The 18,624-nt window shown below is 48.6% G+C and overlaps 1 protein-coding gene across 1 annotated transcript in view; it reads left to right on the top strand.

The window, feature by feature from the left end:
• Nucleotides 1–18,624, top strand: part of LOC143987597 (interferon-induced, double-stranded RNA-activated protein kinase-like) — a 365,105-nt gene that overhangs the window by 213,909 nt on the left and 132,572 nt on the right. The window contains 1 exon segment of the mRNA XM_077486451.1: nt 15,009–15,125. Within this exon segment, the coding sequence (XP_077342577.1) occupies nt 15,009–15,125 (117 nt within the window).

The raw sequence follows: 18,624 nt of genomic DNA, 5'->3' as shown, positions 1-18,624 counted from the left end.
TCAGCATCTGAAGTACCTGGGGTTACTATTGGACTCCAGGGAAGCAAGGGTTTTTCTCCCCTTAGACAAATTGCTGACTCTCAGATCTGCGTTTAAACTACTGATGAACCGCAAGTGGTCATCACTCCGCTTTTGCATGTGGATGCTGGGGCTCATGGTAGCCTCCTTCGAGGCAGTACCTTATGCCCAGTTCCACACCAGAGTCCTGCAGAAGGAGAGCTTGACAAAATGGGACACGTCTCCGTTGTCCCTGGATCGGCAGATCCAGGTGAGCCAGCCAGTCAGGGATTCCCTGATCTGGTGGTTGAGGTCCCCGGTGATTCAGTCCTGAAAATCGTTCCTTCCTCTGACATGGACGGTGGTCACTACGGACGCCAGTCCGCCGGCTGGGTTGGAGTGATGGGGATTCAGTCAGCTCAGGGCCTCTGGTCGACGGAAGAATCCAAGTTGCCAATCAATCTGCTCGAATTGAGAGCGATCAGGCTGTGCCTCCACACGTGATCGACGTGTCTTCAAGGCCGTCTGACCAGGATACAGTCAGACAACACCACGGCTGTGGCGTACATAAATCACCAAGGGGGAACAAGAAGCTCAGCCGTTGCTCGGGAGGTCGCTCACATACTCCGGTGGCAGAGCGACACGTTCCGGCCCTGTCAGCCATTTATATCCTGGGGGTGGAAAATTGGCAGGCGGACTATCTGAGTCAACAGATGCTGGACCCAGGAGAATGGGCATTGCATCCGGAGATAATCGGGCTGCTGTGCCTGAAATGGGACACACCAGATGTGGATCTATTAGCCTCCCGGCTCAATCGGAAGGTGCCGAGATTCGTGTCCAGTACAAGGCATCCGTGGGCAGACGTGCTGGTGACTTTGTGGGATCAGTACCAGCTGATCTATGCCTTTCCTCCGCTGAAACTGTTGCCACGTCTGCTTCGCAGAGTGGAAGCCGAGGGGATTCCAGTAATCCTGATTGCCCCAGATTGGCCTCAGCGGGCCTAGTACGCAGACCTGGTGCGCCTGGTGGCCGGCGCTCCATGGCGACTGCCGTTGAGAGAGGACCTCCTATCTCAAGGTCCAATCCTTCACCCTGCTTTACCATAGCTGGCTTTAACGGCCTGGCTATTGAAAGCCACGTATTGAGGAACCGGGTCTGTCGGACTCTGTGATTCCAACTATGCTGACGGCGCGGAAATCTTCATCCATGAAGATACATCATCGTACTTGGAAGGCCTACATCTCCATGTGTGAGGAGAAAGGGTGGCATCCGTGCTCCTTCTCTATATCCAGGATCCTGCTGTTTCTTCAGCAAGGTGTAGACCAGAGGTTGGCGTTAAGCACCATCAAGATTTCGGCTTTGGCTGTCTTTTTTTTCACAGACCCCTGACGTCTCACTCATTAGTGAGTACCTTTGTGCAGGGGGTGCAACATGTAGTCCCTCCGGTGCGTCCTCCGTTACCTCCATGGGATTTGAACCTGGTGTTGTCGGCGCTTCAGAAGCCGCCGTTTGAGAATATCAGGGAGAGTCCTCTGCTGACCCTTTCACAGAAGGTGGTCTTTCTAGTGGCCATCACATCGGCCAGGAGGGTTTTGGAACTGGCAGCCTTGTCCTGCAAGTCGCCTTATCTGGTCATCCACAGGGATAAGGTGGTGTTGCGTCCGCAACTGTCCTTTGTACCGAAGGTGGTTTCAGCCTTTCATATCAATGAGGACATTGTATTGCCATCATTGTGTCCTAAGCCGAAGCACCCCAAGGAGGTGGCCCTTCGCGCTCTGAAGGTGTACTTGTCTGCCACAGCTTCCTTTCGGAAGTCAGACTCGCTGTTTTGGTGGCTGGTCCTAAGAAGGGCATGGTGGTCTCTTCTGCCACCATTTTCAGGTGGATCAGACAGATTGTAGTCCAAGCCTACGCCTTGAAGGGGCAGGTGCCCCCATTTCCAGTCACGGCCCACTCTACAAGAGCAATCAGAACATCTTGGGCCTTCCGACACCAAGCGTCTGTCGCTCAGGTTTGTAAGGCAGCGACCTGGTCATCTGTCCATACGTTTACCAAGTTCTACAAGGTAGACGTCAGTGCATTGGCTGATGCCTGTTTTGGCTGCAAAGTTTTGCAGGCGGCCGTGTAGTTGCTATTGAATTTTTTTCCTGGTTTTTCGATAAAAACGCAGTACTGAAAATAGGATTTTTTGTACTCACCGTAAAATCCTTTTCTCTGTAATTCACCGACCGACACACCATCCACCCCTCCTTTTTTATACGTTATACTGCTTGTTGACGTACTGAAGCTACTAGGAGCAGTGGGAAGGGTTGATAGAACGGGGCCCGCCCCCCTGGGGTGGGATTAAAGTTCTGTGTATTGTGTAACAATTTTGCTTAGTTTCTCCTAATGGCAGGCTATACAACCCATTTAGTTAGAGAGGAGCTGTGTCGGTCGGTGAATTACAGAGAAAAGGATTTTACGCTGAGTACAAAAAATCCTATTTTCTCTTTCGTTTATTGACAGACACGGCTCTCCAAAGAATATTGACCATTGGGTTATATCGCCACCTGTAGGACAAGGCAGAAAATAACTCGAGACCGCCTATGGGCAATCCTATCTGGCATAAAACCCCTTCTCTGTTATAGGCATTCTATTCTTTCCACTTAGTGTTCAGGAGAAGTGACCTAACTCCCTGCTAGGACCTTTGGTTCCATTGTGTTTTTTTTTTTTCTCCTTTTCCTGGGTTTTTTCCTGCGGAGATCTTCAATGAACAGCCGGACTGGGCTACGGGCTGGATATAGATCCATTGGTCATCCCAGTCTGGCCGGCGAGCTTGTGCATTAGCTACATGCTGGGTAGGCCACGACATGCTCCATCCTGGACCAGGGAGGCCAGCGAGTTTGGTGGGGACAAATATGACCGGACGCCAGAGTCCGTGTCACAGTGTTACCATGGCCGGCAGCCCCCCACTTTGGTTGTGAGGAGGATCGGTCTCGGGAGTGTTACCTACAACCTCAGTGGATCAGTAGATTCCCCTCCCACGTGCACTCGTGGGGCATGGGTACTCCCCAGGGGGGTCGGTCCCTTTGGGTTCTTCCCCTTCCCTACAGTTCTATTTCTCTCCCCCTAGACCTCCTGGGGTGAATTGGTGTTCCCCTCGCCCACCATGTTGTTTGACTGTGTGTGCCTTTGTACGGTTGACCTCAAACTTAGCCCCCCCCACCCCCCAACCAAGGGCTGTAACTGTTATTGTAACATGATTGGGCTCCCCACTACTTTAACTTTAGGCTGCATGTCTTGCGGCCTCCAGGACCAGGCGCCATTTTGGTCGTGGGCCCTAACCACAGGCTAAAGTGAGCGGCTGCTTTACCCAGTGGGCGATGCTGAAGGGTGGACTCTGTAGGAATGGGTGTGCCATTTTGCATTCACCTCCCGCCCCCTCTAATGGTGAGTCTGTTGTATATGGGGAGAAAATCCCTAGCCCATCCACTGCATGCAGGTGGTCTACCTGTGGCTGGACTGCTGCTCTGGACAGGGTTCCTGTAAATGGTTTTAAAGGATTTCTTCCCCCCCCCCCCATCACAGAGTGCCCCTGCACAGTACAGGCTACTCCTGGGGGCACCTCCCCAGATATGCCAGGTGTGCAGGGGTTACCTTAGTAACCCTGCAGAGGGCCCAGGTCGGATCCATGGCTTGATGCTCCCCTCCAATTATTACCTTGGTTGGCATAACCGCAATTGGGTAGGCGGACATAGTCTGTGGTGTCACAACCAACGTAGGTTGCTCTCTGCTGTGGTTCAGCATGGCAAAGATGGGCATTGGGTTCTCTCCATTTTACATCAATGTAGTCCCTGTCTGTGGTTGATGAGTACATTGACGGGGAGAATACCTTTAGAGTCCAACAGTACGGTGGTCATCCCTTTTGGTGCACATTAGCAGGCTGAAACCCAGCATACTTGGCTGAACTGTTGAACTGTGTCCGGGAGCATCTAAGTGGCCTTATTTGTGGTTTTGCAGCGCTTTGCGGTACGTTACCCTTTTGCAGAGGTAGCAGATTGCACCCCCTCTGGGGAAGCCTTCCATTTATAGGTTGTGTAATGCAACTATGCTGCTGGTGTGGCGTTTCTCTCCTTTAAGCATCCTACGGCCTGCAGGTCAAAATTGGTTACCTGCCCTAGGTTTACCATTGTGTGGTTTGCATTGTGTGTATGTGCATCTGGCGGACCAGTTGGTCCAGGGCCTGAAGTATGTATGTAATGCATCCTTAGATGCTGCTCCTCTCCTTCCAAGCGCTCTGTCTCCTGGATCCAGAAGTATACCAGGCCCACAGATAAGTCCACCTTGTCTTGTAGATTGTCCTATTAGTTTCCTGGGTAGGGGGTCATCTTGCTGCTCTCAGCTCCATGGACCTCCCTTTTTCACCAGAGCTATTCATTCCCTCCACATTTCATATCCCATCATTGCCCTTCGACCTTGTGCAGTACAGGCCAGGGGATGCTTGCTCCGGTACCTGAGATGGAACAGTTCTGAGGTTTTTACTCAACTCTGTTCATGGTCCCAAAAATGACAGGACTCTTCTGACCCTGGACCTGTAGGCCCTATATTGCCTTGTGCTGGTCTGGAGGTTTCAGGTGCAACCCATCTGTTCGGTTACATAGTAGGCGAGTCAACCTACCACTAATGCCCCCAATACGACCCTCTGAAATATGTTCGACGCTGACTATCTCTACCTCTGGACTCTCCTCTCCATTGTCTATTTTAAAAGCCCCTCTGTCAGCCATCTTCACTCCCACCCTTCCCATTTAGGTGCAGTCCGTCCATACTATAGACATGGTGACCAACTGAGAAGTCGGTCCAGTTCTCTAGGAACCCCTCGTTACTGCACCAGCTCCTCATCCACTTATTTACTTCCCTAATATCCCTCTGCCTTTCTGGTGTGGCTAGAAAAATACTGGTAGTATTTATAAGAATGCTACCTTGGAGGTCTTTTTTCCACAATATTAGCTCCCAAGTCCCTAAAATCGTTCTTTAGGACACTTCATCCTCCTCTGACATTGTCATTGGTGCCAATGTGCACCATGACAGCTGGGTCTTCCCCAGCCCCTCCCAGTAATCTGTCCACCAGAGCCATAATGTGCCGAACCCGAGCACTCGGTAGACAACATACAGTTTGGCGCTTCAGGTCTTTGTGACAGATTGCCCTCTCTGTTCTTCTAAGAATTGAGTCCCCTACCACCAGAATGTGTCTTTCCTTCCCCTTGGTTTTACTCCCACCATGTCTGGAGGAGTTATTCCTCTGGCAGCTAGGGGAGTCACTCGGTTCCAGCAGTGCTGGTCCCTGACTGATTTCACAAATGTCACTCAACGGGGCATACTTTTTGGGATGTTCCAGCTCAGGACCGGCCTCCCTGGCACTTTCCTCTCTACCCTTCCTGACTGTCTCCCATCTACTCTGCTTTGGTGCTTGTGCCTCTTTATTTCCGCCCGCCTCTGTGCTGGCCCCTGCTGGGTACGATCCCAACTCTCCTTTAGTATAGAAGGTCTTCTCAGTGTTAATCGTTGCTTCCCTAGTTCAGAACTAGGGATGAGCTTCGTGTTCGAGTCGAACATACGTTCGACTCGAACATCGGCTGTTCGCCCGTTCAGCGAATTCCGAACGTTATGGGCCGTTCGCGCCAAATTCGTGTGGCGCTCACGGCCCACAATGCACTGCGTCATCGCATTGCATTGCTGGCTCATGATTGGCCAAGCATGCACTGTGACCCCGCATGTTTGGCCAATCACAGCGCCAGCAGCGAGGAGAGCCATGATTGGCCACAGGCAGGATGCCTGTGGCCAATCATAGCTCAGGCTGTGTAGTACACGCCCCACACTATATAAGGCCGCCAGCGCGGCGGCCTAGTGTAGTGTGTTGGCGTCTGAAGCAGTTACTGGGTGTTCTGTGTACCTTCAACACAGTACACACTGATCGTTTTCGGACGATTTTCGATCTTGCTGTTGTGTAGTGGTTGTTGTCTGTGTGCCCTGACCGCAGTATACACCGCTATATTCACCTCACCTATATAGCTAGTGATCTATCTTTTATAATAGAGCTTGCAGTCAGTAGTGTTAGGAGCTTGTGCGTGCTGTCTGTGTGCTCTGTACCCAGTACACACCGCTATATCCACCTACATAGCTCTTATCTATTTGAGCCCACTTGCCATCTGCAGGAGTTATTGGAAGTTGTGTGTGCCTCCAGCACAGCACAGTATACATCTGTATATACCCCTTTATCTCTGGTGTTCTATAAAAAAAGGCATCTGCAGGAGTTAGTGGGTTTTTTGTGCCTCCAGCACAATATACACCTGTATCTACCCTTTATTGCTGTTCTCTAATAGAGCCATCTGCAGGGCTTAGTGCGTGTTGTGTGACTCCATTACACTGCTGTTTTACATGTCTGGAAAGCCAGCAAGGAGAGGCAGACAGGCGCGAGCCGATAAGAGGGCAAGCAGGCTCTGTGTCTAGAGACAACAGTGCTGGTCGTGGACGCGGTGCATTGTCATCAGCACGTGGCCATGGGACACGCTTGTCCTTCTTTTCGGCAGCTGGACATGTTGAACCGCAACATGCCAACGACTTGGTAGAGTGGATGACCAAGCCCTCTTCATCCTCCTCATCCTCTCTCACCCAGTCTCAGGGTACTAGCAAAGCAGCTGCCAACGCATCGTCTTCCCTCCTCTCAATGTCATCATCAGTGACTCCTTCCCTAGACCCACCACGTCCTCCTGAGGAGTCTCCTGAACTCTTTGAGCACAGTGTTGGGTACATGCTCCAGGAGGATGCCCAGTGTTTTGTGGTCTCTGATGATGACACTCAGCTAGAGGAAGGCAGTAGCGTGAGCGCAGAGAGAGGGGATGCTCAAGAAGGACAGCAATCTGGCAGTCATGTTCCACAAGCTGCAGCATACTGCCAGGTTTGCTACAGCGATGAAGAGGGAGGGGATGATGAGGGCACTGACTCCACGTGGGTGCCTGGAAGGAGAGAGGAGGAGGAGGAGGCACATGTCCAACGAGGCAGGATGCCCTCCGGGGGCCAGCTTAGGGGCAGCACACCGACTGAATCACACTGCAGAGCTCCGCCTGTGCAGGGTGCTGCCTCTGCGCGTTATTCTAAAAGTTCTTTGATGTGGGCCTTTTTTGAGACGAATGCATCAGATCGCACCGCTGCTATTTGCAACATATGTCTCAAGCGTATCTCGCGTGGCCAAAACATCAGCCGCTTGGGCACCACATGCTTGACCAGACATATGTTGACCTGCCATGCAGCTCGTTGGCAAGCGTACCTCAAAGACCCACACCAAAGAACAAAGCGGACCTCTCCTTGCTCCTCATCAGCTGGCATCTCCAACCCCACTAGACCTTCAGTCCTCTCTGAAACCTGCTCTGAGAGGAATGAAGGTGTAGAATTAGGTGTGTCACAGCCAAGTGCTTCCGGGAACTCTGCTAGCAGTACACCCACGTCCGATTATAGCAGGCAAATGTCCCTGCCCCAGCTGCTGGACCGGCGAAAGAAGTTCACTCCCAGCCATCCACATGCCCAGTGGTTGAATGCTAGCTTGGCTAAATTGCTAGCACTTCAACTGCTGCCTTTTCAGTTGGTAGACTCGCCCCCCTTCCGTGAGTTTGTACAATGTGCGGTTCCTCAGTGGCAGGTCCCCAAACGCCACTTTTTCTCACGGAAGGCGATTCCGGCTCTCTACCGGCATGTGGAAGGCAATGTCCTTGCCTCGCTGGACAGGGCGGTCAGCGGTAAGGTGCATATTACCGCTGACTCATGGTCCAGCAGGCATGGACAGGGACGTTACCTGTCTTTCACGGCCCATTGGGTCACTCTTCTGGCAGCTGGGAAGGATGCAGGACAAGGTGCCGTTGTGTTGGAGGTTGTTCCGCCACCACGCCTCCAAAATGCTACTATTGGTTGTGACACACCTCTCTCCTCCACCCCCTCCTCTTCTTCTTCCTCCATGGCCTCTTCCAGTGCTCTGTCCTCAGAACCAGCGGTGCTTCGTAGGCGTTCCAGGGGCTACGCAAGTACGCAGGCAAAACGATGCCATGCCGTGCTTGCGCTGGTTTCTTTGGGGGACAGGAGCCACACTGGGGCGGATGTTTTGTCAGCTCTGCAGGGGCAGGCCGAGAGGTGGTTGACGCAACACCAGCTTAAGCCAGGAATGGTGGTTTGTGACAATGGCACCAACCTCCTCTCCGCCCTCCGACAGGGACAACTGACCCATGTGCCCTGTGTAGCTCACGTCCTTAACCTGGTGGTGCAGCGGTTCTTGGGCAGGTACCCCGGCTTACAGGATGTCCTGAAGCAGGCCAGGAAAGTCTGTGTGCATTTCCGCCGATCATTTAATGCCTGTGCTCGGCTGGCTGAGCTCCAAAAGGAGTTGAACCTGCCCAAGAACCGCCTTATATGTGACATGCCCACCAGGTGGAACTCAACGTTGGCCATGCTGCAGCGGCTGCACACGCAGCAGAGGGCCATCAATGAGTACCTGTGCGACTAAGGCACCAGGACAGGGTCAGGGGAGCTCGGTTTTTTCTCACCACGCCAGTGGGGCATGATCAGGGATGCATGCACTGTCCTGTCACCGTTTGAGGAGGCCACAAGGATGGTGAGCAGTGACAGTACAAGCAGCAGTCTTGTAGGGATGATTTACAGTCCCAAGAAACACGTGGACTTGTACGTGGCTGGGAGGAGGTAGCTGCGGATCATGTTGTCCTTAGTGACCCAGAGGACTCCGGAACGAATGCCTCAGCTAACCTACGCTGCATGGCCTCCCTGATCCTGCAAAGCCTGCGGAAGGATCCTCGTATTCTTCAGATCAAGGAGAGGGACCATTACTGGCTGGCCACTCTCCTTGATCCACGGTACAAGGGTAAGGTTGCCGACCTTATCTTGCCATCGCAGAGGGAGCAGAGGATGAGACATCTCCGGGAGGCCTTGCAGAAAGGTCTGTGCAACGCGTTCCCAGAGACTGGGAGGTTACAAACTCCTGGTCCTGGACAACGTGTTGCTGAGGCATCGGTCAGAAGGAGCGGTGGAGAAGGTGGTCGTCTGACTGATGCTTTCAGACAATTTTTTAGTCCGCGGCCCCAAAGTATGATCGGTTCCAGCACCCATCGCCAGCGTCTGATTTACATGGTGCAGGAATACCTAGGGGCAAGGTCAGACTTGGACACCTTTCCCACCGAAAATCCTCTGGCTTACTGGGTCTTGAGGATGGATCACTGGCCAGAGCTTGCACAGTATGCAATTGAGCTACTGCCCTGTCCTGCATCCAGCGTTCTTTCGGAACGCACCTTCAGTGCTGCTGGTGGCTTTGTTACCGATCACAGGGTGCGCCTGTCCACCGAATCAGTTGATCGACTGACCTTCATCAAGATGAATCAGTCTTGGATCACCCACAGCTACCAAGCACCTGAAGCTGATGTAACCGAATAATTTTTTTTGAAATATCACATCCCTTCAAGACTGCCCATGCTGATGCTGAGTGACTGTCCTGTTATGTTGATTGTCTATCCTCTTCCTCCTCGGCTGATATGTTGGAAGAACATTTCTGGTTCTGGGTGATGCCTAAGGCCCAATTTTTCTGCCCCTGTTTAACAGGGGCGTTTAATTACAATTTTTGATGCAATGCTTTGCAGCAGGGCTAATTCCTGCAATAAAACTAGAGTATATGGCAGAGGTTGCAGTGTGGTGGCACCAGTGCCTAAGGCCCAATTTTTCTGCCCCTGTTTAACAGGGACATGTAATTACAATTCTTGATATAATATTTCACAGGAGGGCCCCTTCCTGTGCCCACCCAGAGTAATGGTGAGGACTTATAGTGTTGTGGCACCAGCACCACAACCACCAAAGGTCAATTTTTCTACCACTGTTCAACAATGGCATGTAATTACAATTCTTGATATAATCGTTTACAGCAGCGCGCTCCAGCACCCACCAAGAGTCACTTTGAGGGCTTACAATGTTGTGGCAAAACCAACACCTTGTTCCGCCATTTCTGCAGAGCATATAGGGCAGGCCCCTACTTTCAAACATCCAATTTACAAACATCTCCTACTTGCAAACGGAAGGAGACAACAGCAAGTGAGATGAAAAAAGATGGACGACAAAACAAATTATACAGGGGTGATAACCCTTCCCTATGTTTTCCAAAAAGCTTAAAAATAGTTTTTTTGACTGGAGCTACACTTTAAAAATGTACCAGTTGAAAATTACAAACCGATTCAACTTAACACAACAAACCTACACAGTTCTTGTTTGCACCGCCTGTATACTGCTGTTCTGAGTATATAGGGCCTGGGGGCCACACATAGTTACATAGTTACATAGTTACATAGTTACATAGTTAGTCAGGTTGAAAAAAGACACAAGTCCATCCAGTTCAACCTTAGAAACAAATAAATAAATAATAAAAAAAAATAATCGTACAATCCAGATACCCAATTTTATGCCCACAATTATGCACACGCATTTCCTTTTTTTAATATGGGTACAGGGTTCCCCTTAATATGCGTACAAGACCCAAATAGGCTGGTAATGGGCAGGGAGGGCTACCCATGCCATTTTTCTCAATGATTTTCAACCATATTGCAGGAACCAGATATAACATTAAAACCGCAAGCAGTTTTAAATGGTGTTATTTCCGTTTAATGTCATTTTGTGCAGGGACTGTTCTAAACACGGGAAACACGTGGCACTTCACAGGCATACTACAGACACCCCCCAGGCACCATATTTAAAGGAATATTTAACTTTTTTTTTTCACTTTAATCGTCATTAAAATCGGTGCTCCCGCCAAAACGGCCATTTTTAAAAACATTTTATGCATTGACCCATGTCCCCTGGGGCAGGAGCCAGGTCCCCAAACCCTTTTTAGGACAGTATCTTTCATATTAGCCGTTAAAATTAGCACTTTTAATTTCAAACGTTCGAGTCCCATAGACTTCAATGGGGTTCTAAAGTTCGTTTGAATTTGGGGTCCGTTCGAAAGTTCTGGAGCGAACCGAACCGGGGGGTGTTCGGCTCATCCCTATTCAGAACCTGGGCTTCCAGGAAAACAATGTGCTTACATTTTGCACAGCAGTATTGCCTTTGATCGGATGATCGAGGAGCTCATAAATCCGGCAAAATGTACACCGAGTCGCATCTCCACACCCGCCAGGCATCGTACCTACTAATTTGATGGGAATTGAGGATTATACCCTGTCCAAATTAACTAACAACTAGCTTCCTGACACTAATACTCAACAATACACAGGTACTCACAATACAGTCCACGTGCACACACAGTACTCCGGTACTCACAATACACATACACATGCACTACACAGGTACTCACAATACACAAACACAATACTCAGGTACTCACAATACACACACAATACTGAGGTACACACAATACACAGATACACACACAATACTCCCATACATTCAGTTAGGTTTTGTAGTTTGTTTCTCTGTCACTCTGCACAGCCCCCCCCTTGTAATCTGACACTAGCAGTCGGTAGCCTTCAGTGCCGCTTCTCTAATCTGTCTCACACATTCACTCTCTCCTGCAATTCACTTACCCACTGCCTCTCCCTGTCAGCCTTCCACCTCCCGGTTCCAGTGAATGTCCTCCCACCTCTTTGTCCACATCTGTTGGCTGATACTGTCCCTAGAACAACCGCTCCCACACCATGATGTCCTGCTCTGCTGCCGCTGTAGGTCCCCGGGTCACTCGCAGCCGCTCTCGGTCATGGGGGGGATCTGGTCTGGTCGGGGGGGGGGGGGGTCCGATCCGCTGGCTGCTGCTCTTGGGGATGGGGAGGTCCGATCTGGCTCACTGCTCACACACGCCCTCTCACACCACACTGCCCCAGCACTGACTTGCGCACAAAAAAAGCTCTGCAACAGCACCACCTAACTGCCTGTAGAAATATGTTGTGGCTTCCCTTAATCTGGGTTGTTTTCTAGCATCTGTAGACATCAAGGATGTGTTTGCTCATTTTCCATGTGCAAGGGACATACGATGTGCGAGTGGTTTCTATGCTTGTGGTTGTAGATGCAGATTTTTGCCACTTGTGCTTCCCTTCGGGCTTGCTTCAACAACTCGGGTGTTCTCCAAGGTACTGGCTCCAGTCCTAGTGTTGCTGAGACAACGGCGGATTGCCGTGACTGGTTATTCGGATGTCCTACTCCTGCTAGTGAACTCCCTGGTCACGCTGACGGACAGCGTGGGGATCACAATGTGCTCCAAGCAGGGCTTCATATGGGTCCTTGAGCTCAAGTCTGCCCGGTCCAACAGTTCTTGTCTCACTAGAGCTCTTCCGTGAGGTCTTGCGTGTAGGCTCTGGGTCTTTATGATGTCCATTTTTTGAGGCTGTCCCATATGCACAGTTCTGCATCAGAATTCTGCTGGAGCAAATCCTGTCCAAGTGGGATGAATCTACAATCTTCCTGGGTGACTGGCTTAATCTGGAATGATCGATGAGGGCCTCCCTCCCATGAGGTTTCCTGTCCCCTGCCCTATAGGTCAATCAGTCCCTTCTTCCCCTCCTTTGGACTGCTGTCATGACAGTTGTCGGCCTGTTCATCTTGTTAGTAGTCCTGAGTTTGAAATCTACCTGAGGCTGTTGGATTTCAGAGCAGGCTTGCTTGCCCATCAATGCAAGTGTTTGAGTACTTTTTGGAACACTGGATGAACTTTCTCCTGAGGCTTCTGGTCAGGGTCTGATTGGATGATGCCTTTGCAATGGCCTTTGTCAACCAACAAGGTAGCTCAAGAAGTGTTGCAGCAGCGCTGGAGGCTTTCTGCTTCCTGCCAGCATGTTCTGGCTTTCTCAGCCGTGCACCTTTTGTGGCGTCGAATTGGCAGGCGGATTACCCTAGTCGTCTCACACTGGATCAGGGGGGAGTGTTCCCTGCACCTGGGCATGTTTTCTCAGCTCTGCCTCCGCTGCGAACCCTAGACATGGTTCTTCAGGAGTCTTTGCCAGGAAGGTGCCCGGTTGTTGCGTATGTGTGGAGCCCCTGGCAGATGCACTGGTGGTGTCATCTGACTAGTTTCGTCTCGCTTACTCCCTTCTTTCTTCCAAGCTTCTGCATAGCCTGCTGCACAGGATCACAGGATAGAGGCCAAAGGGATCCCAGTCATTCTGGTGGCTCCAGACTGGTACGCAGGACGCTGTTGAGGTGTAGCTGATCACGGTCACCCTCTGGCGGTTGCTTTGTTACTGTGTCTGGCTTTGAAGGCGTGGCTTTTCCAAGCTGTTTTTTTTTGTGGAACGGGGTGTTTTCCTGCAACATTGGGGGCCTTGCAAATATGTCCCTTGAAGGATATATCATCAGGCCTGGAAGGCTTCTAGTGCCTGGAGCAGGGCTCTGGATGTCCTTCCACGCCCCTGTTCGGTGGCTTGCGTGCTGGCCCTTATTTAACATAGCTCTGGGCCAATTCTTGCCTTGAGTACCTTTTTAACGAGTCCAGTTTTCTGCTCTCGCTGTCTTGTTTCAGCGTCCCTTGGTTGCACTCTTCCTACTTCACACTTTTCTTCAAAGGGTTTTTTGCCTGGCACAACCCTGTGCGTTCCCTGTTACTACCATTGGTGCTTTGACAGGGCAGGTGTCTGCGCTAGTGGTCTTCTCCTTTAAGTCCCCCTATATGGATCTACTGCTGTATAGGATGGCTCTTCATCTGTGCCCCTCCTTTTTCTGCCAACGGTGGTTTCGGATTTCCACCTAACTGAGGACTTTGTCTTGCCTTCCTTGTATCCACAGCTAACGCATCCTGAAGGGGTTGCATGAATTTGGATGTGGTCCAAGTGTTTCGTGTGTGCCTATCCACAGCAATCTCCTGTGGAGATCACATTCTCTTTTTCCTGCTCACAGCCCAACTGAAATCCTGGTGGTCTCCTCTGCCCCATTGGATCTGGCAGACATCTGTTTAGGTGGGTACTATTAAGGGGCAGGCTATGCCCTTCCACTTTAAGGTGTGATCCTCTGGGGCAATTGGTGTCTCCTGTGTTTGGCTTCTGGCACCTGTTTCTCAGGTTTGCGAGGCGAACTACCAAGTGGTCTGTGGGCACTTTTTCAAATCTTTCCAATGTTGGTTTGTTTGCATTTTCAAATACTTGTTTTGACGGCAAGGTTTTGCAGTCCCCTGCATATGGTTCCTCATTGACCGCTTTAGGGGCTGTTTGGATGGTTGGCATGTTTACCTGTTTGCTTTTTGGTTTGCCCTCCCCTCATTGAGGCACTGCTTTGGGACATCCTAATGGTTGAGATTCTGAAAAGAGCTGTATCTGTCAATAAACGAAAGAGAAAATTTTGTTACTCACCATAAAATCCCTTTCCCCGAGTTCATTGGCGAACCCAGCACTCACCCCTCTATTGGAATTTTTACTTCGGACACTGCTCTCTGACAAACTGGATTGCCTATGGTGGGGGGGTTATGTCAGCTAGGACTGCCCATAGGTGGTGCTGAGTTTTTTTTCTGCCTAGTGTTCTACTCTTGTAGTGGGCAATATAACCCAGTGGTTATATCGCTAGCAGCTGTGATTAAACTATTATAAGATAGGGGGACTTTGATTTAGTAGCTCGCAAGACCTTTACTATTTATTTATTTTTTGTCAGGATTCTTAATAGAGCTTTAATTTGTCTTTTTTTTTTTTTGCCCTGTTTTATAAACCCAAATTTTATGGTTCACCTCCACCATGATGAGAAAAATATTGGCTATTAACATCTATCTTAAAACCTTTATTATGATGGACTAAAATTGTACATGCCTGTATCAAGCACACTTGCAAACTCTGCTCTCCAGCACTCCCTTGCCACTCCTTTTGTGACCGGCACTGCAAAATGTGTTGCTTTTAGCTACAGGGGAGCATTGTGGCAACCACACCCTGTTGCCCTAAATGGGTAAAAGTGACAATGTTTCTTGAGTATAAAAGGTCTTTTGCCATTAATAATTGTAACATAATTTCTATTTCTATATTCATATTTAGAAAAGATGTCTCCGAGGTTAAAGCTTTAGCTGTTTTAGAGCATCCACATATTGTTCGATACTATCATTCCTGGAGTGGAGAAGATTTCTTTTCTGAAGAAAGCTGCAGTGAAGATGGGTAACTAATTTTAATGCTAAATACTTTATGACCAGATTGTATTCATTTAATAACATGACATACAGTACAGCGTTGTGGACAGGCAAGATAGGGTCATTCTTTTTCTTTGATTGGTACTATAAAAAACGGTGCTACGGTATGTTTGGAATGCATTGGCTTCGGAGTGTAAATATTTGAAACTTTGTGCCAAAACTGAAATGAGGTGGATAACCAAGTGTGTGAGGACTACCGGTCGCACACTTTACTGCCACTTACACCTAGAGCCCATATAAAGTACGAAGGCACTTCCTCTTTCCCTATTCACCAGGAGGATTTGTTACAAGACTGTCTAGACACCCTATTCTGAGAGTATCCCACAGGGAAAAACCTTCACTTAGTTATGGTGGAGACCAGGCGAAAGGGAACCAATGAAAAATGCCAAAGGCCCACACAATACTCAGCCTCAGAGTGACGATGTGTCCCTTGCATCAGAGCAAGAACTGGCTCATCGATCTCGGCATTCAATTGTGGCACTATTTCAGTCAAGCAACAACCAGCCTATCTATTTAAAGCAGAATTTTCTGCATCTATATCACAATTTAAACAAAGGATTGCAGCCTTAATACGGTCATCTTTGTCTAGAGCCCAAAAACGCACACACCTTCTACTCCAGTTTCTCAACCAGAGTTGGATCCCAAATTACTGGTCGAAGAGGATATTGAGAAAGTATTGGAGGAAGCTGCTGAGGATTTTCTTCCTCAGCTTTACTATAATAAAGGGGAGCTTCATGCAATATGCTTTTGTTAACTTTGAAAAGATTATTGCCCCGGTCTGTAAAAGCCTTAACATTATGCAACCTGATTCTTCTCTATCTCACCATGTACCTAGGGGTTTATAAGGGACCTGCAAAACATTCCCTATTCAGTAACCGAATCTGTGGTATAGAAGGACTTGATCACTCCAGAAAGTCTTTTCACTCCTCTCAAATCTTTGAACTGTATCCAGTAAAATAAGAGTTTGCAAAGAAGTAGGCTATCCCTGTGGTTGATCCTGCCATGTTTGTCCTAGGCAAATATCTCCCTGTACCTCTTGAAGTTTCTTCTTTTGAAGTTTCTGTAGATAGAAAATTTGATACGCTCCTAGAAGGACCCAGCCCTGCAACTAGCTTATACTGCAATTTCAGTATGTCAACCTGCAGCTAACTGAACTAGGATTGTGTTGTTACTGAGCAATTACAGCAGTTGCCTTCTGCTCTGCTTTTTTGTGTGGATGCCCTCAAACATGTCACAAGACAAATTTCCAGAATAACTCTAATTTCCATTCACATGCGTTTAACCTTATCGCTTAAAGCTTGGACAGCTGAAACTGCCTGCAAAAGACACCTCACACACATGCCCTTCCAAGGAAGACATTTGTTTAGCAAGGCACCTGACCAATTCATCACGTTTGGGTAGGTTTTACTTCTCAAAACTCCCCTCCTCAGGATCCCCTAGCTTTTCTAAACACAGAACGCTTGTTCACTCCAACCAGGCTTTAACTTCAAAACCTAAATTCAGCCCTTCCATTCGGAACAAGGCTTAGCTCACAAAGGCCAGAAAGCCTCCCCCTAAGCCCTTTTCGCAACCAAGAGATTCCTTCATTTCTAAGTATGAGGACATCTGCTACAGTTTGCTTTTCTTTCTGGGTCACAGATGTCCCAAACCTGTGGAGTCAATCAGTGGTTTTAAAAGGGTGCAAAAGAGTTCAAACCTTTACCACCTGATCACTTTCTTCTTTTGTGGTGTCAGTATCAGCAAAGACAGGTTCAAAGGGTTCTATTAAAAACGGTTAAGAGTACTAAATACCATGGGGGGGGGGGGGGGTGTATTCATCCTTTTCTGGCCTTAAAATCTTTAAACAGATTTCTTCGAATTTCAAAATTTTGCATTGAATCTGATAGGTCAGTAAGGCTGGTTATACAGTTTGGAAAATAATTATGTGATCCCCTGCAGATTTTGTAAGTTTGTCTTTAGCATAGGGGTATTTTAAATGATAGAGACAAAATACCAGCCAAAAATCCAGACAAAATACATGATACAAATGTTATAAATTGAGTTGCAGCTTAGTGAGTAAAATAAGTATTTGATCCCCAAACAAAACATGACTTTGTACTTGATGGAGAAACACTTGTTGGCAAGCACAGAGGTAAGACATTTCTGGTAGTTGGTTACCAGTTTTGCACACATCTCAGGAGGGATTTTGACCCACTCTTCTTTACAGATCTTCTCTCTAAATCCTTAAGGTTTCTTGGCTGTCGCTTGACAACTCGAAGTTTCAGCTACCTCCATAAGTTTTCTGTAGGATTAAGGTCTGGAGATTGGCTAGGCCACTCCACGACATTAATGTGTTACTTCTTTAGCCACTCCTTTGTTGTTTTGGCATATTTCTCTGTAAGTCGGCAAACCTACAAAATCTGCAGGTGATCAAATAATTATTTTCCCCACTGTACATTATACAGTTCTTCAATTTTCCTTTTAGATTTAACAAAACAATATAAGAATTGTATGCAATTAGGCAGGCCCTTGCATTACATAGTGGAAGGTGAATCTAAAGGAAATTAAATAAGAAAATTTTATACTGTATTGCTAGCTTAATTGCCTCTCTAAGACATGGGGAATACATGGCATTCGTGGACATTCAAGATTCCTATGTAATTATTCCCATTTCCCACCTCATCAATGCTTTGCGCTAAGCAATGGCAGACAATCACTTTCAGTTTAACACTGCCATTATTCCTATCATCTGCTCCCAGAGTGTTCACAGTGGTCTTGGCATTTCTGCCTGCCCATCTCTGAACTCAGGGCATCCAGTTCACAGGCTATCTAGATCACCTTCTTCTTAAAGTGGTTGTACACCCTGTACAACCACTTTTACCTACAGGTAAGCCTATATTAAGGCTCATCTTAAAATACACGGCCCATCTGTATGGGACATTTCCTCTTTCACACCTTTTGAACACCTCTCTGTGGAGGAAGAACCGATCCTTCACATGATCTCAGAAATGTACCGCCTATTGAGCTCCACTGCCCCAGTCACTAGACCAGCTTACATACGATGGGAGCGAAACCTAAAATTAGATTTCTCCGCGGCTCAGCTGACACACATCTAGCAGCTCACTCACTCCAGCTCTATGGAATCTAAAACACCACAAACTAATTTCAAAATTCTGTCATGCTGGTACAGGGTGCCGGCTGATCTAGTGTGTATATACCCCTCGATATCAGATCGGTGCTGGAGGGAATGTGGCCATAAAGGCACACTCCTACACATTTGGTGGGAGTGCCCCACCAAAGTGTGGGAGTGTGGTTGGACTGGATAGCGACTTGTAGAGGTACTGTGGAATGCTTCAACACCACATTGGGACCCTGGACAGACTGTGGCTGACCTAGGGCACGTAACCTCCAGCTTAGATCTGTCACTGCTAGAACTAGCTGAACTGTCCCTCAGATCTCGTATAGACAGTGGCACTAATGCCCCGTGA

The sequence above is a fragment of the Lithobates pipiens genome, unplaced genomic scaffold (assembly GCF_037356315.1).
Source record: "Lithobates pipiens isolate NorthernLeopardFrog02 unplaced genomic scaffold, aLitPip1_a1.2 Scaffold_18, whole genome shotgun sequence".
Classification (NCBI taxonomy): domain Eukaryota; kingdom Metazoa; phylum Chordata; class Amphibia; order Anura; family Ranidae; genus Lithobates; species Lithobates pipiens.
The sequence above is the reverse complement of the archived record's forward strand: the minus strand, read 5'-3'. Positions and strand labels throughout refer to the sequence as shown.